General features: G+C 41.2%; 1 protein-coding gene across 1 annotated transcript in view; it reads right to left on the bottom strand.

The window, feature by feature from the left end:
- Positions 1-6,362: 6,362 nt before the first annotated feature.
- si:dkeyp-72e1.9 (syntaxin-binding protein 4) overlaps positions 6,363-23,528 on the bottom strand; it is a 66,037-nt gene continuing 48,871 nt past the window's right edge. Inside the window, exons 15-23 of the mRNA XM_068003065.1 lie at positions 22,899-23,026; positions 21,148-21,240; positions 18,589-18,654; positions 17,417-17,608; positions 15,134-15,250; positions 13,335-13,384; positions 12,431-12,552; positions 7,335-7,389; positions 6,363-6,456 (exon numbers count right to left, since the gene is read on the bottom strand). Coding sequence (XP_067859166.1) covers positions 6,363-6,456; positions 7,335-7,389; positions 12,431-12,552; positions 13,335-13,384; positions 15,134-15,250; positions 17,417-17,608; positions 18,589-18,654; positions 21,148-21,240; positions 22,899-23,026 — 917 coding nt within the window. The remainder of the gene's footprint in view (positions 6,457-7,334; positions 7,390-12,430; positions 12,553-13,334; positions 13,385-15,133; positions 15,251-17,416; positions 17,609-18,588; positions 18,655-21,147; positions 21,241-22,898; positions 23,027-23,528) is intronic.

Raw genomic sequence — 23,528 nt, 5'->3', positions numbered from 1 at the left:
AACAGATTATCTGGCTATTATCACATTGCTGTTTGTGGGACCTGGCTGTGTGCAAATTGGCTGCCGCGTTTCCTACATTACAACAGTGACTGCACTTCAAAAGTACTTCATTGGCTGCAATGGGCTTTGGGACATTCTGAGGTCGTGATTGGTGCTAAATAAATGTAAGTTCTTTAAATATTATGAGAGAAACCTGTAAAAATGTTATACTTATGAAAATAAATGAAACATCTATAAAATTATGGCAGAAATTACTTTAAGAAGTTTCCCCAGCACAGGCCTCCCCTGTATGATGCTTTTTGGTTTGAGTTGTGCTGTACTCCAGGTGCCAGAGTGACCAGTAGTTGATTCCTGAATGCACTAATGTCACTCTGTCCATGTCATGCTGGTGGACTTCAAAATCCGCCAGTGTCAATGTGCATGTCACTCTTAACGGACTACAACACCCAGAATGCAATTAAAGTTTCCTCTTCTCTGTTTGATACATGTAAGGAATCTTACAACACCAGGTTATAGTCCAACTATTTTATTTGAAAATCACAAGCTTTCGGAGGCTTTCTCCTCATGGCTACTATCGACACCTGTTTGATACCGTACTGGACTAGTAGGATGGGGTATACAAGTGGAATTGTGACATGCTGTGTAACAATAGTCTTGCTGCCAATTAATCATAAAAATATCCTGTTGCTTTAGAAATGTATCCTGATTTTCTGATTGAATAAATGGAATATTTTTCACCCACGTACAGCCGTCTGATTGAAAATCAGATCCAGGGGAAAAAACCTCTTAGAACTGCTGCCATCACTGTTCACTATGGCTCCAGTGCTATTAAACAGGCAAGTTCTTGCTTCTGTAGAGGTTCAATGGTTTAAGTTTTAAACTTCTGTGCCATGTTTCCTGCCACTGCTCCAATCCCCAGACCTCCCCCCGCCCCACACTGTGCTGCATTACCCTGCTCAGAATAAGACCATCCTAAGCAGCACTATACTCCAGACAACTTGTAAGCAACACCACAGGGGATCGGCCTGTTTTTATGTATGTAAGGTGTTCAAGTTCCCTCCCACTTCTACCACCTAGAAGGATATTAATCGCATGGGAACTCCATCACCTCCAAGTGCCCCTCCAGGTCACACACCATCCAGACTTGGACATATATCGCCTTTCCTTCATAGCGGGGTCAAAATCCTGGAACTCTGTACCCAACAGCACTGTGGGAGTACCTTCACCACACTGACAGCAGCGGTTCAAGAAGGGGCCTCCCCACCATCTCCCCAAGGGCAATTAGGGATGGGCAATAACTGCCGGCCTTGCTAGCGACACCCACATCCCGAGAAAGAATAAAAAGTGTTGTGGCAGAGAGTGGGAAATAGGAGTCTTTCATGGTTGAGTCTCACTCAAGATGAGCTGAAACCCATTCAAAGGAAAGCTTGCAGCATTTTCTTTAACTCATGATGTATTTATAAGAAATTAAGTTGCTGGTGACATCTCTAATGCGGAATTATAAGTTTCATTTCCTCACTGGGGCATGCAGCTGTTACAGTAACTAGAATTTGGGGTTTTAAATGCAGATGCGTCATTTAATTTTATTTTGTGTAGTGCGCTTCTCCGAAGTTATGATGTGTTTTGTACGGAAATCAGGGTGGTCTCTTTAACATGACTTGGTTGACTGCTTTTTCAACAGCCACACCCTATAATGAACTTATTTTTTGAAATGGGAAATTTTTGACTTCCAAGTGGGCAATTTCTGCAGTGGGATCTCTGAAGGTTTCAAATGAATGAACTTCTGTTTTTGGAATGGTCCACAATAAGAAACCTGGTTGTTTAACTAGAACAGCAGTTTGACTGGAGGTACGCTGTGGATAATAATGTGGCATGGAAGGTCAGTTCTGATATCTGGTGTGAGGGAGGCCCTATGTTATTCGTATAGGAATTAAGTATTTCCACGTAGTTTGATCCAGATAGCTGCTATTGATTTTTGAACTCCAGCAACCCCCCCCCCCCCAAAAAAAAAGCTCTTGAGGCTGGGGGGTCAATTGAAAATTTCAAAACAGGTTGATAGATTCTCATTAGGCAAGAGTATTAAGGGGTACGGAACCAAGGCGGGTAGATGGTGTTAAGATACAGATCAGCCATGATCTAATTGAATGGTAGAACAGGCTGGAGGGGCTGAATGGCCTACTCCTGTTCCTATGTTCCTAAACAGAAAACACCTTTGCCCCCCCCCCACCAACATTATTTGTCCCCGCTGTGATTGAATAAATGGGAATGTCCATGATTTGCACATACAGATTTTCCAATCTTGGTTGGACTGTTCTGGATGGTGCCAAAGAATATTAAAGATGTATTTCTACACAGGGAAAGAAGAGTGAATGAACCATGTCCAATTTCACGTCTTCTTAGTAACTCTTTGTAAGTACATAGCTAGAACCTAGGGATTGGAGCTAGCAGTGTTAGGGAATGGAGGAGCATCGAAAATTAGAAAAATAGGATTTAAAAAAGGCCAAGAATTCACAGAAGCTCTTGTTTGATTTTTATAATGGATTTAATCAGCTCCTAAAACTACTTACAGTTCTCTGAGCTGCAGAATTCTGTTTTCATTAGAAAATCTCTTTTCCCTAATGTCAAGAAGCAATATCATACATTGTTGCAAACAGGAGCAGTCATTTTATTTACACAACTGTCTTTAAGCTCAGACGTAGCAGCTCTTAAGTGCATAGCAGTGTGGTTAATACCAGTCCCTGGACTTCCAATATAGTTAACAATAAGTAAGGGATGTGATTGGTAAAATTTGTAAACCATGTGTGATATGTAAATGCTATTAACCCTTCAAGAACTGCAAAAACACTGCATCCCAGGGAAGATCAGTTGAAATTTTAAGACTAATCTCCAGGATACAATCATATTAAAATGGTTGATTTTCTTTATAGCAAGATACACTTTGAAACAAAAACTATTACAATAAGCAGTTGATCCTGAGTTTCAGCTATGTGCCACAGTATGTTCTGATAATTTTTTTCAGGCCATCTTAGTTTCCCAGTTTCAGTATGTCATCTATTTTTTTGAAAGTCCCCCATCGGCTGGGCTCAGACACTAATTCATGTGCATTCTCTAACTTCCCCAGATTGAAACAGATAAAACAAGAAAGCCAATAATGGCCTTTGAACTGATATGTTAAAATAAATAAAAGTTCCTCCCTCCGACCTCATGGTTTTCAGACTGGAATTTTCTAAATTTGCACATTCAAAATCCTATCTATTTTACCTGAAATGACTTATCAGTAATTATTTTATATTGTTAGCTGCCAAGATCCTTTCTATCTGATGTAAATTAATATTTAGATCCAAACGTCTTAGAAAAGATGTAAATTCATCGGAATTGCCACACAATCTAAAGGCTATGAAAGAAGATATCCATATACTGAACATGGCGTCTCAGCTCATCCATGTTCTGGTACTATTTTATTTAAAAACTATCCATCTGGAGCAGACTCACATTTCAAGATGGAGAGCAACTGATAACATCACTGGAGAATAGATTCTACAATGAACGTTTGCTCTCCAGCACGTCTTTAATAATTATAATATAAATGGTGAAATAAGAGAGACTGAGAGACTGTAGTAAGTGTATGCGTTTAGATATAACAAGATTTTCTACCAAGTGACTATGGAATTTAGTCTCAGAATAGAATACCTCTTCATATCTAGTTTGTGTATAATACCACTTTATATCTAGTCTCAGAGTAGAATACCCACTTTATATCTAGTCTCAGAGTAGAATACCCTCTTTATATCTAGCCTCAGGGTTCAATACCCTCTTTACATAGTAGAATTCACTTACGATATGTCCCTTTAAATTGTGGGTGTATTCTACAGCATCAAAGTAACAAACGAACAACTCTGTTTTCTGGGCATTAGACCTTTCCCAATGCCTGGGAAGATAAGCAAGCAAAAACCACATATATAGTCTGTGCAAGTGCTCCGAGGTAACCTGGTCCATCTGCAACCAAATAAATGTTCGCCTCTTCCTCTACAGCAGTGGTTACACTTGATGCCTTTGGGGGCAGCAGTGAAATCCATCTTTAGTTGGATGTAGGTGCCCTGTGGAAAACAGCAGTGCCTCTAACGTTGCAGCTGTCAGAAACAGCAAAGGGGACATTAACGTACATTATTTTTATGTATTTAAAAATGATCCAAGGTTTAACTTCTGGCAGGTACCACACATGTTGAGGGTGAAATCAATGGAGGAGGGAATCGAAACTGTATCCTGCCGCTCCATGGTTTGTGTGGGGTCTGTGCAATGGGGGCTTCAATGTGTCTCTACCACATCATGGGACTTTTCTTACTTGACTGTGGTAACGTAAACCATAGCACAAATGGACGGCAACTCACCTTACATAAACGTGCTGAAGAACATGCTCATGGCCAGAACAATTTGCTTCTACCAGGAGTTTAGTGCCATAGAAATAAATGGGGAGAAAAGTCACATGGAGTGTAATATTACCATAATGTGGAAAGACTCTTCGAGTTTGTAATTTAAAAATAAAAGCAAAGGAAACAAAATACCAAAGTAACTCACTGAAAAGTAAATTAAAACGTACAAGGCGATTCTTGGAAACTGGGAGGGAGCATAAAGTATTTGGTCCACTTCTTCCTCTTCAAATTCTGTCTTATACATAGCTAACCAAAATAATTTTCATGTTTTTTTCCTCCAATAAAGACACATTCCCATCAGATAATTGGGAAGTGGAGGAAAATGTGAAGGTGAAACAATAATAACAAATGGTATTCTCCCAAGTCTGAAAATGAACTAAATGCCAGAGTACACAGTGTTCTCAGACAGAATGAACTGTTCTCTCCCAGGGTTGAATAATGTTGGTATAATGTGCTTATCAGTGAATAGCCAACTCCTCTCTCAAGCTGCATATGACTGGTGAACTGCTGCCACATTAGATGTTTATCATTACAGGCTATCAGTGAGTCATGGATTTCTGTTCAGGATGGTAAACACTGCAGCGCTGTGGTTCAGGGCTGATATTCTGCAGGGCTGAGACTTAGGGGTATGAATTCAGCTTGGGGGTAGTGCAAAATGGACATTATGGCATTGGTCACTCGTTATACTCCCCGCACGATATTCAGACTCATTGATGTCAATTCAACTGAATACCGGGCGGGGATTATAATGGGTGGCCGATGCCATAACACCCAAGGCAAACTTGTTACCCCTTAGAGTGAAGATTACAGCTGTAGCGTCAGCGTGAAGTGGTTTTGCTTTGCACTGTCACTACGGTTATAGCATAAACGTGCCCCAAATCTGGAGTCACAATCTGACGAGGGAGTCTTGCTCCACTTTGCACCAGAGTCGGGCTGGGCCTTAACTCTGAATTTACATTCTACCAGTTCAGTGTCAGTTAAACTTGTCGTCCAAATGCACGCTGGGACCTATGAGCTTTGAATCCTCTATGATCTACTCACTTACCTTGCGCAAGACATGTACGGGGTACAAATTGGTATGCTTTCCGTTTTCGGGTGTAAAACAGGCGCAAAGCGTACCGATTTTGCAGTGGGAAGCCCTGCCCACAATCTGCACAGGTGCTGGTCCCACTGCTAAATTCGTGGGGCCCAACTATTAGGCGTCCCACGCGGACTCCTAAAACAGCTGTTAGGCCCCTTGAACATGTTACTGAGGGACCTAATGCCTGTTTTAGCACCCCATTTCAGAATTAGTTCCCGATCAACAGTGTAAAGTAGCGATGTTGGCAGCACTGAACCTGTCTTTTTTGCCTCCCATGTTTCAGTGGAAACACATCAAGCATCTCAGGACTGGTATCTACAGCACAGAATGCTGTTTTTTTTATAATACATTTACATTATGTATATATTAACAGTAGATCTGGATAATAGAATATGATCCATTTTTACATTATTTTTAAATAAATAACATTTCTTGCAACTGGCTGGTTTTATGTGTGTGTGTTGGGGCCTTCTTCTCCTGGCTGGTCTTTCTGTTTTGTGGTTCTGGCTCCTGGGAGAGAACATGTTGTTTTCTGGTGAATGTGGCTGCAGAGGAAAAGAAAAAGGATGACTTAAAGTTTGGAAAATAAAGGAACTTTCCAGCTTTGAAAGAAGACATTTTCTATCTTATATTTCACTGTCTACTGTCAAGGGGAAGGATTGTGACTGATGAGCACTGTTAATAAGAGCTGAGATGGATCATAGATCACTTCCACATCTGCAATATTACTTGAATAATACTTATATTTATAGGGCTCCTCTGTGCAGCCTGTGAATATCTTGCTTTTTGTTTAGCGATGAGTGGAGTTGAGTTGAATCAACCAGAGGGACCCCCTTAAACCACATCGACCCCTAATCATCAGTGGGATCAATCAGAACTGTAGGATACAGCTTCATTTCATTTTCAGTCTCAACCATGTTTATGTTATGTCTTATAGTGTCTGCTCTTTCCCACACAAAAATGAAAACTTACAGTCATAGACTCTTACAGCACAGAAGGAGCCCATTGCCTGTGCTGGCTATTTGAAAGAGCTATCCAATTAGTCCCATTCTCCCACTCTTTCCCCATAGCCCTGCAAATCTTTCCTTTTCAAGTATATATCCAACTCCCTTTTGCAAGTTACTATTGAATCTGCTTCCACCACCCTTTCAGGCAGTGTATTCCAGATCATAACAACTAGCTGCGTAAAAAAAATTCTCCTCATCGACCCCCTGGTTCTACCCTCAGTCTACCACAGAAGGCATTTTAGAACGTGTATGGGGTGTTTAACATTTAAATGAATACTCCATAGAACTGCTCTGGAACCTGACAAGCAGACCCTAGTAGTCAACCCTAGGTCTTTGTGTATTAAAAAATACAGCTCACATTCCAATAGAAATTAGAACTTTATCTGTAACTTTCCATGTGGCTATATGTTGAATTATCAGTTGCCAGTTCTTATCCATTTTTGTATGGTATTTACAGGCTCCAAAATACAATGCGCAGTTATTACTAAGGCTAGGGTGTAATGGTGTGTCTAAGTTTCAATATTTCCAGCTTGTGGGCAGCAGGTTGAGTTGTAAACTTCCATTTTAGCTGTTCAGATTCATATTTTAGTGTCAGCTTAGTTATTACATTTATCTATTAAGTGTCGCTATAATTAAAAATGTCAAAAAATTGCTCAAAGATCATGATTTTCAAATGGATAAAATTCAAATATGACTCCTTACTGTATCAGATCTTGTACACATCATAAAGATCTTCAAACATGCCCATTACCTTTAAATGTCACTGTACAAATGATGGATTCAAGGGAAGAGTGCAAAGAATATGAAGCCACTTACTCTATGTATTTGGCTCCATCTGGTGTACAGCACTCTACCCACCCATATGGCAATGCTGCAAGAAGACAAAATGTATCAGTAACATCACTGAGAGTGGCCGGCAGCACCGATACTGCTCTGAGCACTCACATCAACACTACCTGCCTCGAGCTGAGCCAGGGCAGTCAGAAGGACAACCTCCAACCAGAATCATTTTAAAATTGTTTTTGGAAAGTCTATTGCTTTTCATTTCAATCCAAATTAGGTCATTTATTAATCTTTAAATTGGGAGGATGGGAAATGCAAACCCACAAACTGCCATTGGTACTTTCTGCATCCTATGTATAGACTATGCCTGATCTATATATAGATTATGCCTGGTCTTCTATACGTGTAGACTATACCCAGTCTTCGATATGTATAGATTATGCCTGGCCTATATGTATAGACTATGCCTGATCTTCTATATGTATGGACTATGCCTGGTCTTCTATATGTATAGACTATTCCTGGTCTATATGTATAGACTATGCCTGGTCTTCTATACATGTAGACTATGCCTGGTCTGCTATACATATAGACTATGCCTGGTATTCTATACGTGTAGACTATGCCTGGTATTCTATACGTGTAGACTATGCCTGGTCTGCTATACGTATAGACTATGCCTGGTCTGCTATACGTATAGACTATACCTGGTCTGCTATACGTGTAGACTATGCCTGGTATTCTATACGTGTATACTATGCCTAGTTTGCTATATGTATAGACTATGCCTGGTCAGCTATATGTATAGACTATGCCTGGTCTGCTATATGTATAGACTATGCCTGGTCTGCTATATGTGTAGACTATGCCTAGTCTGCTATACGTATAGACTATGCCTGGTCTTCTATACGTATAGACTGTGCCTGGTCTTCTATATGTATAGACTATGCGTGGTCTTCTATACATATAGACAAGCCTATACACTTGATATTGGGATATTTTCATGTAAAGTGCCAACTCAAGATTAGTTGACATTGTTTTCAAACTTTAGTTGATAGCACATTTGTTGACAAGTACCTAATTTGAAAATTTTTCAACATCAAATGTGTACATGAACAGGGTAAATGGTGACTCATTCTGTGCAACATGAGTTAATACAATGCCGTCACCATTCAAAGCCACAAGTGCATCTGTTGCACTTTCTGAGAATAACCCAACGTAAACTGATGTAAAATCTTTTGTTAACTAACCCTGCTGTCTAGTATTTTTCACGTTGTTAACTAAAGTTATGATCTTAGGAATAAGCTTTGACTTGTAACATGAAAACTTAATTGAAATAGGGCCTATGTGAACCAGATGATGACAGAGAACCTGTTTTTCATTTAACATTTACAGCAGTTAAGAACCGTAGCTACTTAAAGGTTTTAAAAAACAAATTTGATAAAATGATCTGTGGGTTCTGTGCAAAATGTATAAACCAGATCTACAATGTGTGTTGGTGCCTGCTTTCTGTTTTTAAGTATAAATCTGGATATCATTTTTACTTTGAAGGTTCAATGCAAACTATTTGTAAAATGCAAATTTCCATAGAAAATATATTTGAGTGGGAAATTAAATTGAGCTTTGGTGCCATCACCTGGCCAAATATTGCTTAGCAATCACTGGCCAGGAAAAGGAAATATTTGTTAGTGTTAAATTCTTTTGCAACTTTGTCCCTTTGATCTCCTCCCCCACATTCTGTTCCCTTAAATCCTTCTTCTGTTTTAAGGGCAAGACTTTTCACCCTTTATTACTGGTCCCTCTGTGCTACACGCCATCCACAACCTCACGAGCAAACAGATGGGTAACTGCTCCTAGCCCAATGCTGCTCTGAACTGTTGACTAGGAGGTGCACAAGAGCAGCCTCTCGGATGATTCTCCCTCCAGTTTTCCCTCCTTCTCTCCCTGTAGGGAACCTCCAGTCCTCAACTTGGTGCTTCCCTGAAACGGGGTTCTCACCGTGACAGTGTGCCCTCAAATAGTTTTTCTGTGAGTGTAGATGAATCAATAGTACAGCAGATGTTCATTGATTCACAAGTTGAGGTTTGGTAGTTAGTATTTGAAAATTCAGTAGTTTAGGTTTATCCAGTGTTCTCTTGTTTACGGGTGTCTTAAGTTATCAAAATGTGCTATAGTTTTGGGGTTCTCCTCAAATATAAGTGGACAGAGAATATGTTGATCACCATAGTCTTTGTCAAATTACTTTATGATTTATTGTGCAGAACAAGGTAAGCAATGTCAGTGCTGTGGGACAGAATATTTAGCCATTTTCTGCACCCAGTATTAGTGTCACTACTTTTCTTTTCAAATCTTGATGTTCTGCACCATGGCTCTTGGCCTCTCACCTGGGCTACTCAGTTAATAAAAATATTCTACTGCTCACTATCGGCAAACAATGATGGCTCAGAAAATCAAGGTGTAGAATCAGTCTTGGTGGAGTTAAGAAGCACCAAGGGGCAGAAAACACTGGTGGGAGTTGTCTGTAGGCCTCCAAACAGTAGTAATGTAGGGGATGGGATCAAACAAGAAATTAGAGATGCATGTAACAAGGGTACTACAGTAATCATGGGTGACTTTAATCTACATATAGACTGGCCAAACCAAATTAGCAATAATACTGTGGAGGATGAATTGCTGGAGTGTGTACGAGATGGTTTTTTAGACCAGTACGTTGAGGAGCCAACCAGGGAACAGGCTATCCTAGATTGAGTATTGTGCAATGAGAAGGGGTTAATTAATAATCTTGTTGTGCAGGGTCCTTTGGGGAAGAGTGAACATAACATGATAGAATTCTTCATTAAGATGGAAAGTGAAGTAGTCCAATCCAAAAAGAGGGTCCTAAATCTAAACAAAGGAAACTAAGAAGGTATGAGGAGTGAGTCGGCTATGATAGATTGGGAAGCTTCATTAAAAGGCATGACGGTGGAGAGGCAATGGCTAACTTTAAGGAACGAATGCATGAATTGCAACAATTATACATTCCTTACTGGCGCAAAAACACAAAAGGAAAAGCGGCCCAACTATGGCTATTCTGACAGGGCTAGACAGACTGGATGCAGGGAGGATGTTTCCCCTGGCTGGGGGGTCCAGAACGAGGGGTCACAGTCTCAGGATACGGGGTAGGACATTTAGGACTGAGATGAGGAGAAATTTCTTCACTCAGAGGGTTGTGAACCTGTGGAATTCTCTACCACAGGAGGCTGTGGAGGCCAAGTCACTGAATATATTTAAGAAGGAGCTAGATAGATTTCTAGACACAAAAGGCATCAAAGGGTATGGGGAGAGAGCGGGAATATGGTATTGAGATAGACGATCAGCCATGATCATATTGAATGGCGGAGCAGGCTTGAAGGGCCGAATGGCCTACTCCTGCTCCTATTTTCTATGTTTCTAAAAGTTAGCAGTTAGCAGTCAGCATATCGCACGACAGTGGTATTGTTCCATCCAGTCACATGGGACGTGTATTATGAAAGCACTAATAAACTGGTTCTCCAGCAGTACGCTCGCATCTTGTTCACTGATGATACAACTTCTGATAAGACAGGCATTGCTTATGGTTCCTTCTCTAATAAAAGAACCACATAAAACAACAGCAATGTCGGGTTTAAGGAGACGGTTGATAGTGGAGAAAAGCAGCCAGTGGTTATCTTTGTTCTCTAGGACGATCCTGAAGTAGTCAATTCATTTTGGAAGAGGAGAGTGAGGCCTAAAAGCGTTTGATATGTGCAGCCAGATTCGGTGTTGGATGGTTCAACCAGTTCTGCACCAGATACCCTCAAGTTTGCACACCTTGGACTTGAGGATGTGAAAATGAGAGCCATACCAGGGTGTGAGAGAGTAAAGGTTTTGCTGGGGACAAGGGAATCAAGGCTGCGGGTAAGGGAGTGGTTGAGAAAATCAATGGCTGAAAAAGTATCGTAGAGAACGGAGGGCGAAAGGTAGGCAGTTGGGAATTTGAAAGTGCAGTTGTAAATAACTTGGGGGATGAGACAACCACCAAAACCAGCAGTGTTAAAATCACAGATAGACGGGAACAGAGTGGGAAATGGAGCTGCTCCATTTTAACTGCTCCTCCGCTCCATTCCCGCTGATCGAGGGGAGTTAAAATCACCCCAACTCTTTCTGTATAATTCCCAAAAGCGGTGGGAGATCTCCCCCCACCATTGGGTTGCTTTACATCCCATATTGCACACCTCCTCTGTGTGCACAATGACCTTTTAAAGTTTCGATCAACCATATTACAGCAATAAGAAAGTGTATGAACCCCCTTACATTTTTATATTAGGGAAAACTTCCCATTACAATTCAATACTTCACTGTGAATCTGATTAGTGTATACCACTATATGCAAAAAAACAGATTAATACACAGAGCAGAATTCATCTGTAACGTTTCTTGTTGCCTCAAAGTTACAATATGTTTGACAACAACAACTTGCATTTATATTGCGCTTTTAACGTAGCAAAACATCGAAAGGTGTTTCACAGGAGCGTTACCAAACAAAATTTGACACTGAGCCACATAAGGAGATATTAGGACAGGTGACAAAAAGCATGGTCAAAGAGATAGGTTTTAAGGAGTGTCTTAAAGGAGGAGAGAGAGGCGGAGAGGTTTAGGGAGGGCAATCCAGATTTTAGGGCCTAGGCAGCTGAAGGCATAGCCGCCAATGGTGGAGCGATGAAAATCGGGGATGCACAAGAGGCCAGAATTGGAGGAGCGCAAAGATCTCGGTGGGTTGTAGGGCTGGAGGAGGTTACAGAGATAGGGAGAGACGAGGCTGTGGAAGGATTTGAAAACAAGGATGAGAATTTTAAAATTGAGGCATTGCCGGACCAGGAGCTAATGTAGGTCAGCGAGCACAGGGGTGATCGATGAACGGGACGTAGTGCGAGTTAGGATACCCACAGCAGAGTTTTGGATGAGCTATATGCAAAAACAGATTAAACAGAATTCATCTGTAATGTTCCTTGCCTCAAAGCTACAATACTTTCAACACAATAATATCCCCAAAAAGATACAACACAAATATTAGACTGTGGTGGTGCAGGGAGTCCTGCAAAACCCATTCTCGCATTCTGTACTGAGCATACCATTTTCACAGTTTGGAGAGCTGACCCACTCAACCAGCTGTTTGGCTTCAGCTGCGAGCAGCCCCACAGGTCCTGTAGGGGCCAGGATGCTTTCTCTTCTGAGGTTCTTGGACTGGTTCACCCTGCACCGAGATAGAAAGTACAATAGATCAATTCGTTGGAACATATTTCAGTGCACTGAGCTCAAATAGCGGTACACTTCCAAAAGACGAAAGTCACACTTCATTTATGCTGAGATCCTGGTGTTAAGTGAAAGTGACACCATGGGAGGGGCAGTATGACACAGAAGTGCTACAGAGCTAGTATTATATCCACATTATTTCAATAAATAGTGCCTGAATAGAAAATATGGGGGTAATTTTGACTATGTACAATAGTGCAAAATGGGTGATAGTGGATCAGCTGCCCGTTTTACATCTCTCCCGATTTTTATTTCCACTGACTTCAACGGGGAGAGATATAAAATGGGCTGCCGACTCACTAGCGCCCGTTTTGTACTATTGCACAAAGTCAAGATCTACCCCCATTGAATGTTCATCTCTTGATATCTCTTGAAGGCTTCATTCTGGCACCTGGGGTTGAGTTTACTCCCATAGAGTAACTTTTGACTTTGAGCCTTGAGGATATATCGTGACAAGCAATGCAATACGATGATGTGCTAGTGAGGATGGCTGATATTTATCTTACACCATTGGTATGAGTTTATAACCAGTAGTTTCGTTTTCTGTCTTATCACTTAAGTGTCAGCGCGAACTTTATGGAATCAGCACATGAATGCTGTCAGAAATCTTGTACTTAATCATGTTCCATTCATAGCACATGTTTAAATTGTAATATTAACACATCTGTGTGTCTTTACATCATTATGATAGATGTGATACAGATGTTGCAGTTAGCCACTTACCCTTGGTCAGTCCCCTGTAGGGTGGCAGATGTTAGAACCTTGTGTGTTTTCTGCAGGAGAAGGAAAATAGTCAGTATGGAAAAAAAAACATTTGAGGAAGGGGACAAAATTCATGTTCAATGGATGAGGGATATCAGTGCTGGGGGATGCAACGTTCCCAGTGGTTACACTTTACTTCTGATGTCGACGCTAAGCACTATAAAGTAAAATCCCCTCTACTACTCCAACAATGTGCATGAACAACCCCCCTCCACACACACTAACACAGCCCTTACTGCACAAGTGTGAGCTCTGTTTCTTACACGAACTCTTCCTGGTGACCTCTCTGACAATAAGCACATAGAAATAAAAATGATTTTCCAACATGACAACTTTCCAGCCAAATGTGGTTTGTATTTTAATCCTATGATATGCTGACGAAAGGCCCTAAAATTCCATAGGGATTCTTCCAGGCCCCTGCCATAATTTCAGCAGGGGATCAGGGTGAACCGTCAGAGAAGCAGTATACATGGCCATGTCTCTCTGATCTCTTGCTAGACTGGAAGAATCCCCATGGAATTTCAGGGCTTTACGAGTCTGTAGCAATTTACTGCTACCGGTGACCTTGTTTCTTTGAAGGCAATGCTACGGGAGTCACTTGCAGTACATCTTCCTCTCAACTGTGGCTCTTGGCAGACTCCAGCCATTGGCCACCAGTTTAGGATGTTGCTGGATCTGGAAGATTTATGTAGACAAAGACGGAAAAAGAAACAGAGATTGGGATTGCAGCTCTCCAAAATGTTATCGAGTAACCCTGCCTTCAGGACAGAATGACACTATCACCTATATTCTATACCATCAGAAGACCGGGCTTGGAAGAGTCATCATGCCCAGAAGGTGTGGGGCAAAATCTTCCATTGTCAGTGTCTCTGGGTCCTATAGAGCCCTAGGCATATAGGGCACTCCACCCTGCTCCTGGCTAGTTCCCATACTTGACCATACTTCCCCAGGTTATTCTTTGCCATCCACATTTTCCATTCATCTGCCACTTCAGTGCTCGATGCACTGAAAAAAGAAACATCGATAAGAAATATTTTTTAAAATTAAGCAATGTGAGGAATGGACAGTGAGCTCTTGCACATTTTGTGCCATTTTCCTTGATATAGGTAAAAAAAAAGGGCTTCAGCATCTTTGCCATCCGTGGCTCACTCTCGCCTCTGAGTCAGAGGGTTGTGGGTTTAAATTCCACTCTGGAGACAAAATCTAGGCTGACACTCCAGTGTACTACTGAAGGAGTGCTGCACAGTTGGAGGTGCCATCTTTTGGATGAGATGTTAAACTGAGGCCCAGTCTGCCCTCTCAGGTAGAGGTAAAAGATCCCATGGCGAAGAAGAGAAAGGTACCTCTCCCTGGTGTCCTGGCCAATATTTATTCCTCAACCAACATCACTAAAAACAGATTATCTGGTCACTATCACATTGCTGTTTGTGGGACCTTGCTGTGCGCAAATTAGCTGGCGTGTTTCCAACATTGCAACAGTGACTACACTTCAAAAGTACTTCACAGGCTGTAAAGCGCTTTGTGACATCCTGAGGCTATATAAATGCAAGTCTTTCTTTAAAGGTGCTTGTATGATTGGCTCAGCATGTTCTAGCACTGTTCAACACCTTGGTGTCAAAAATGATAATAAAGCTGTACCCTTCGTTTGTTTTGCACACTTATAATAAAAAGGCAGACATGACACAAACAGGCAGATCACGATTGGATCAGGTTTCACTTGTGTGGAAGAAGTGTTCACTTCAATTATATACAACCCTCACCTCAGCAAAGGACAATAGTTCCTTGTTTGAAATTTCCAGATGTTTGCGAGTGAGCTGAGATTTGTGTAGTTGACAGTCGATGATTGACAATCTGCGCCGCAGTTGCTGCGCATCCTCCTAATAAATTAAATGTCAATTTGTGTTCAACAGCAAAGGAACAAGTACAGACCTGGAAACATTTCAACTAGAAACCTTTGGAAAATCACAACTATTTTCTGTCTTAAATCGTCAAGGAAAAATTAGACCTTGTGGTTGTCTAATCGGCTGTCTTGAATCAACTAAACTTTCAGATGCCTTTTATTTTGTGCTAAATGTCAATTAATATTGAAATATTACATAAAGGTGTAATTATTTCTATTTTACCTCATTTTACAAAAACAATGCAGTTGCCTATGCTACGGCAAAATTAGGAAAGTTGGCACTATTATATCAGAGAGACAGCAGTTTTATTGCAAGGCGACACCTTTGTAAATTAGGGCTGTTGAACTAATTCAGGCCAGCTGGAATCTGTTTACTGCAGGCAATGCTTTTCTACGTTAGTAGGACGTTGAGGCCTAGAAATTCGGCTGCGCAGCGCCTGCTTTTCGGGCGCTAAACAGCCACCTAAGCCTCCAATATGGCGGGCAGGAAGTGCACGCTCATTACAAGCCGGAAATGTGCTGCCCGCTATATTGGTACAGGCCAAAAAAAACAGGGTGTAGTGCCCACGCCTGAAACAGGCGATGGCCCTTTTGTATATGCAAATAAGGGGCCTAAGGCCTGTTTGAGGTCCCCACTGCAAGATTGGTTTCATCTGAGGCAGCTGGCACCACAACCAACAAGGTACGTTTTTAAAATACACTTGCCTGAACGAAATACTAAGCAAGTTAAAGTGAATCTAGATCTCGAATGAATCTCCACTTTTTGTCTGATTACGTTTCTGTGAAGTGCCTTGGGACAATTTATTCTATGCTAAGAGTGCTATATAAATGCAAGTCGCTGTTGTAGAAAGAAGGATAGCTGAATGTAGCCAAAATAATGAGAAAGCATTTTTTTTGCTTATGTTAGGAGTCAGAGGTTGGTGAAAGAACAAATGGAACTGTGCAGGTTGACTCAGGTAAAATTGTAAATTATGTCAAGGGCATAGCAGAAGAGGTGAACAGATTCTTTGTACCTGTTTTCAATTGCGAGAGGGCTGGCGCTGTACAGGGAATAAAACTAAAAACTCAACTGGTTCTTTACAGATCTCAAGGAAAATGGTGCAGGCTAAATTGAAGGGACTCAAGGTGGAAAATGCACCAGAGCCAGGTTTAATTTATCCTTGGGTACTGAAGGAAATGGCTGAGGTTGTTGGTGATAGTAAATATTTTCAAACGTTCATAGAGAACCAGGGAAATGCCAGATAATTGGGTAACTATAAAACAGTGAGTGGTGGAAAAATTAAAGGAAAGCACCATTAAGGATACTATTAATGATCATATACAACTCTTGGGATTGATACGAGATACTCAGCATGAATTCAGAAAGCAGATGTCATGCTTGATAATAGGTGCCATCTACTTGGTTTTCCAAAAATGCCATGTGGCTACAGTTGGGTGTGATAGCCTAGTGGTTATGTTAGTGGACTAGCAACCAGATTTGCTGGGTTCAAGTCCTGTAAGTTATGAAATTGAATTCTCATAAATTTGGTATCAGGGAGAAAAAAGTGACCATGTGAGCAACTGGTTGACTAATGTTCTTCTGTCACCCATATGTGGTTTACTCCTAATGCCCTCGGACTCAGGCAATCCTAAATTAGTTAACCCTTCTCACTAACATCTGGAGACTGTTGGGTGAGACTAGTCAAGAACAGAATCATATGAGGAGAAATTTCTTCATTCAGAGGGTTGTGAATCTTTGGAATTCTCTACCCCAGAGGGCTGTGGATGTTGAGTATATTCAAGGCTGAGATCGATTGATTTTTGGACTCTAGGGAAATCAAGGGATATGGGGATCGGGCGGGAAAGTGGAGTTGAGGTCGAAGATCAGCCACGATCTGATTGAAAGGTGGAGCAGGCTCGAGCGACTGTATAGCCTACGCCTGTTCCTGTTTCTTATGTACCATTCAACCAATGTCCCAAGCTCCTCCATCACCCTTGTAGGGTATTTCCTCTCCCACCAGAGGTGGGCACAGTCAGTTGGGCTTGACCTTGGGGGGTTCTTAATGTTGACTCCAGACGTAATGAAGTGTCATGGCGTCAGGTCAATCAAGGTCAAGGAAACCTCCTTTGTCCCTTCCACATTCACGTTTGACACAGCACTCACCTTTGTAACCTCTACAGAATTTTTATGTTTCTTCCCTGCCAGCTCAGTTTTGAGCTCCGTGATCTCGGCTTCCAGAAGTCGAATTACCTCCTCATAGTCCTGCTCAGCGCTGTGAGCCTGATGCTGAACTGTTTCGGCCAGCTGCAACTTATTCTGCAAAGTCCTGTTTTCTACAAGTGCAGCTGTGGCTTTCTGCAGGATTTAGAAGCAGAGTGTTGGGGTTGTGTTGAAGTTCAGCACACAGTGGGAGTACTGCACTATATTGGGGTAGATTTTCATCTTTACCGCCTGGGTATTGAGCATCTCCTGGGCAGAGTGCAGAAAGGAAAATTGGGCAAGTAGCATCGCACATTGTGATGCGGCTCACCCAGTTCGTCTTTCTATGCTCTTCCGAGACAATGCTCAATACCCAGACGATCTTCAAAGCCCAGACGATCTTCAAAGCCCAGACGATGCTCAAAGCCCAGACGATGCAGATGAAAATCCACCCCATTATTTCCTTTTGATTATAATGACAAAATCTTGCCCCTAATATTTATTTAGTTATATTTTCCCCATTCAATTTGCCAGCTATTTTTCCGAATCTCTTTGTGTTCCTCTCTCTCCCCCTCAAATACCACATAATATTCCACAACTAATAGGCAGAGAGACAGCCCATTTCAGGCTCTGCCAATGCCATTCTTCAGGCCCTAGGAGATATGTGAAACTGTCCTTGTTTGACCCATACTCATTCCCTATGGGAAAAATATTGCCTTCACTCAGCATCTACCCACCATCCCAAGTGAACTCTGGACCTAACTCTGTGGAGATTTCTGAGAGCAAATTTGCGCATCACTATTCCAAGGCTCAGTGGCAGAGCAGATTGGTATTTACATACAAACCTACGTAGCATAGGATGCACATTCACATCTCTACAACTGTCCATGAAGTGGAAGAGGGAATAACACAACCAGACACAACAGAATTACAGCAGAATTATTACAAGTAATTGATGGAAAGTAGCAACATTCAGAATTATTTTAACAACTGGACTTTTGTTACACTGGAAATTTCTGCCTCTTCAAAACTGGTTTCTGAAATGTCAATGATGGCCCCCTGTCCATACCCCCACCCCCTCACCACCCCCCCCCATCTCTATATGTTTCATTGCCATAGCACAAAGTCACACTAACCTGAGTGAACTGTTGAAGCTCCTCCTCCAGTGATTTCTTACTCTTCTCCATCTCCTTGACAAGGGCCTATGATTGCAAAAAATGGATGTGATGGGCCAAGGGTTTGCTCGGTTGCTCCTGATACTGAAGTAGCTAGCTACAAATTAATTAACAAGTTTATGTCTTTTGGATGAGACGTTAAACCGAGGCCCTGTCTGCCCTCTCAGGTTGATGTAAAAGATCCCAGGGCACTATTCGATGAACAGCAGGGGAATTATCCTAGTGTCCTGGTCAATATTTATCTCTCAACCAACACCATTAAAACAGATGATCTGGTCATTTATCTCATTGCTGTTTGTGGGATCTTGCTGTGTGCAAATTGACTGATGTATTTCCCCATATTACAGTAGTAATTATACTTCAAAGGTACCTCATTAGCTGTAAAGTGCTTTGGGATATTGAGGTTGTGAAAGACCCTACATAAATGCATGTTCTTTTTTTGTTTTTGATTCTGCAATTGAGTCATTAGTTGTAACTTATTATGAATAAAATTTATAATTGCCAAATGGTAGCTTCTCTGCTATTTTTGTGTATTTTTTCCCCATTTGTCCACACTAAGCCACACATTTGAGATAATTTGTTCTTTATTAGGTCCCGTTAACTAATCTAAAAATGCAATAATGCTTGTGGCATTACAAAAATTAGAAGTATATAAGATTGTTAAGGGTATAAAAAAGTTAACCGAGAATTTTACTAGGACTAGAACTAGGGGACACAGGTTCAAACTAGTAAATAGTCATTTTAGGACTGATATCAGGAAATTATTTTTTACACAAAAAACGATCAACATGTGGAATAAACTTCCAGGTAGAGCAGTGGAGGCAAAAACCTAGAATCATTTATGAAATAATTGGATGCTACAATGGGGCATGCTAGAATCTTTCTGGGTGGATGAATTAAGATGGGCCAAAGGGCCTTCCTCACCTGTAATTATCTCATGATCTTGTGATCAGTGATAAGGGAAGTCCTTATTTCCACAGAAAACCCCTCTTTATCGAAACTAAAGCACAGCAAAAGGCCATTCGGCCCAACTGGTCTATGCCGGTCTTTATGCTCCACATGAGCCTCCTCCCTCCCTACTTCATGTAACCCTATCAGCATACCCTTCTATTTGTTTTTCCCTCGTGCTTATCTAGTTTTCCCTTTATGATCTATTTGTGAATGTACTTCTTCATAAAATGTGAATATACTTTCTTGAGAATCCAATATATGAAAAAAACACATCTAGTTTATGGGAAGGATGGAAGGATGGTGAAATTCCTGCAAAGTTTACTATTAATTTTATGTGGGCTTATAGATTATCTAGGAATTTCTTTTCTCATTTACCTTAAATATCAGTAGGCGCATTAGAAGGTGCGTATTTTAGTAGGACCGGTCTCTATAACGATGATATACAGGTGTCTGGGTTTAAACCATACAGGGAAATGGATGACCAAAATCAAAATGGAAATTCAGGTGCTGCCTTTCTCTTTCATTTTATACATTACGATTCAAACTCTCACCTGATGCTTTTCTTGTGCTTAACGTAGAAGTCAGGCCCCCACAGGTGAGCATTCTCTCTCCCTACGATCCAAAGCATGACCTAGTGCACAACGTAATCTGGGTTGTGTGCACTGGGTGAGCGATAGGCCTGTTTATTGTCTCTGGATTTATATGGAGGATTCCCACTAGACACCCACTTCACTTCAGAGGATGATTGACATCAGTCATGCCAGTTACTTTTTTGAGGGAGTGAATGTTCTGGAGCGTGATACGGAATAGGGCAACGGATGGTGATTTTCTAGTGGGGCTTGGGATCGTGGGAGTAGAAGGTGAAAGGGGCATTAATAACATTGTTGCAAGATTTTTTTAATAAGAAGGATAATTGTTATGAGAAAACAACATTAGAAGGTACTGCTTAGGATATCCATTAAATGGAAATGCCACAGGCAAAGTAAAAGAAAAATGGAAAGCAAATATGAATATCTAACAAACATCACAGATATATACATCAGGTTACCCTATGACTAGGTAGATACTTTTTGCCTTGACTATGGAAAGTATGTAATACTGATTTGGGTCAACAAAGCGCAATTGATTCACAATACGATTAAAATATAATTATTCTTATCAATATATGAATCATGTAAAAATAGTCCTTTCATAATATATATTGGAATCAGAATTTCTGAGTAATCAGCAGCAGATCATTTCTCCATAATCATCACAATCATTATCCGTCTTGTGTGAACATTACCAAGTTAATGGAATGTATGGGCACACTTTTTTTTCCCGGGACCTGCTAAGATTTTGAAATTGCCACTAGAAACTTGTTGGTCGAAGCACAGTGAACTGACTACGATTGGTGCCTGACAGAAAAAAAAACACCACACTCAAACACAAATCAATAAGAATCATATCTTCATACAACACTAAGTCCTTCTGCAGATTTAGCCCTGATTGGTAAAGAGCGAACCAGAACAGTTCCACACAGGATATTAAATGTCTTCACACCACATCCTCTGCTTAAAGCATCCTCACCTTCAGTTTTTTTACCTCCTGACGTAGTTCGATTACTTCTGTCTGCAGGTGGTCCAGATTTTCTGAGTCATGAGAGGTGACTGAGCTAAAAATCTAAAATTTAGAGAGTGAAGGAAAGAAACACGGTGTTTTACCTCACAGTTAAATCTGAGAAGGTTAAGTCAGCAATTAAGCACTAGTAGGTTTGCTGGGCATTTTAATGGGTTTGCTGCTGTATTTGAAATTATTCTGGAATCAAATGTACCAATGAGATCTAAAATGATTGTTTGGGTCCCTGTTTTCTCAATGTACGCTTCTCCTTTTGTCTGAATAATTGGGCAGCCTGGACCTTGGACATCAACATTGCCTTGGTGCTGCATAGGAAACCAACAAAAGGCAAGGCCGATTGTTCCAATTATTCCCCCCCTCCCTCCAGTAGCCTGGTAAACTACTGGCCGGTGGAGGGGCAAAATAAGTGGGTGTGGATTTTGAACGTCAGGTAAAGTTGAGCATCAAACTCACAATCCTTTCTGTTTGAAGCCCCTTTCTGTACTGTGACTAGGCTACCTGACTTGCTTTAAGTACAACACATTCAGCTCTTAGTTAGCCTACTTGCTAGACATATCTTTTTAAATGTTGTAGTCATTGTTTCCACTGGTGGGTGGATCGGTAACCAGAGGACACAGGTGTAAGATAATTGGCAAAAGAAGTAGTGGGGAGATGAGGCGACATTTTTTTAAATTGTAAACAATTTTACAACACCAAGTTATAGTCCAACAATTTTTATTTGAAAATCACAAGCTTTCGGAGGCTTCCTCCTTCCTCAGGTGAATGTCATTCACCTGAGAAAGGAGGAAGCCTCCGAAAGCTTGTGATTTTCAAATAAAATTGTTGGACTATAACTTGGTGTTGTAAAATTGTTTACAATTGTCAACCCCAGTCCATCACCGGCATCTCCACATCACATTTTTTAAGCAGCGACTTGTTATGATCTGGAATGAAAGGGTGGTGGAAGCAGATTCAAAAGTAACTTTCAAAAGGGAATTGGATAAATACTTGAAAAGGAAACATTTGCAGGGCTACGGGGAAAGAGCAGGGGAGTGGGACTAATTGGATAGCTCTTGCAAAGAGCTGGCACAGGCACGATGGGCCAAATGGCCTCCTTCTGTGCTGTAAGATTATATATTTGGAAGTAAGTTAGAAATCTATTGTAACTGCCTACCCATTCCATCCCATTTTCCTTGTACCATGGCTTCTTGATAGACACCATAATTATGAGAAACATAACTAAATTTATCGTTGCATGTTGTGGCAGGTCAATTGCTGAAGATCTATGCACTTACTGAAAATAAGAAAGGGATATTTTTCATGAATGTTTGGAAGATGTTTTGTCCGTGTTAATTAAATAAACTTGTAATTCTCTAGTTCCATCATAAAACTGAATACCTAAACATTCAAGCAATACCTGCAGTGAATTTGAATTTTTTTGAGCTCCTTTTCTATTGATCACTCTCTTAGTCTTCAAACCATCAACAACTTGCATTTATATAGTGCCTTTAACATAGTGAAATGACCCAAGGCGCTTCACAGGAGCATAATCAGACAAAATTTGACACCAAGCCACATAAGGAGACATTAGGACAGGTGCCTTGGTCAAAGAAGTAGGTTTTAAGAAGCGTCTTAAAGGAGGAGAGAGAGTTAGAGAAGCGGAGAGGTTTAAGGAGGGAATTCCAGAGCTTGGGGCCTAGGCTGCTGAAGGCACGTTTTCTTACCGGAGATTGGAAAGCTGTTGTGTCCAGAAGGTTGGCAACTTCACGAGGATAAAACATCAGGGGACTTCGACTTAGGCCAACATCCTCCAACTCTTCCTGTAGTGTATTTCTTGCTGCTTGCACAAAATCTGCAGAGTTCACTCAGAGTTATTAAAGGCCAAGTGATCCGTTAGCCATTATTATCTCCATCGGCAGAACCCTAGTTCTCAAGTTAGTTTGAAAACAAACTCTACAGTTTCTTGTCCCTCTTCTTCGCAGGCCAGACTTCTAGACCTGGGTTCTCCTCTTTCCACCAGAGGAGGGTTGGGGTGGGACTTCTGTCTCCCTCCCCCTCCCCCGCCATGACCCAGCCTCATTTTCCTGGGTTGGACTCATCAGTCACGCAGGGTGGGCTCTCATCAGTGTGCGCGTGTGAGAGAGAGAGTGAGCGAAAGGGGGAGGAGAAAGAGAGGAATAAAATAAAAGCCTGCCACCGTCCGTGAGGAAAATCCCATCAATGCAGCGCAAAAAAAAGAGGCGGGAACTTTTAAAGGGGACAAAAAACTCCTGAAGACCAAGGAGGCACTGACTGTTTTTAGGTTCGCCTAGGTCGAGGTCTAAAAAAGGGAAGGGACTGAGGCCTAATGGGAG

The sequence above is a fragment of the Heptranchias perlo genome, chromosome 22 (genome assembly GCF_035084215.1).
Source record: "Heptranchias perlo isolate sHepPer1 chromosome 22, sHepPer1.hap1, whole genome shotgun sequence".
NCBI classification, from domain to species: domain Eukaryota; kingdom Metazoa; phylum Chordata; class Chondrichthyes; order Hexanchiformes; family Hexanchidae; genus Heptranchias; species Heptranchias perlo.
The sequence above is the reverse complement of the archived record's forward strand: the minus strand, read 5'-3'. Positions and strand labels throughout refer to the sequence as shown.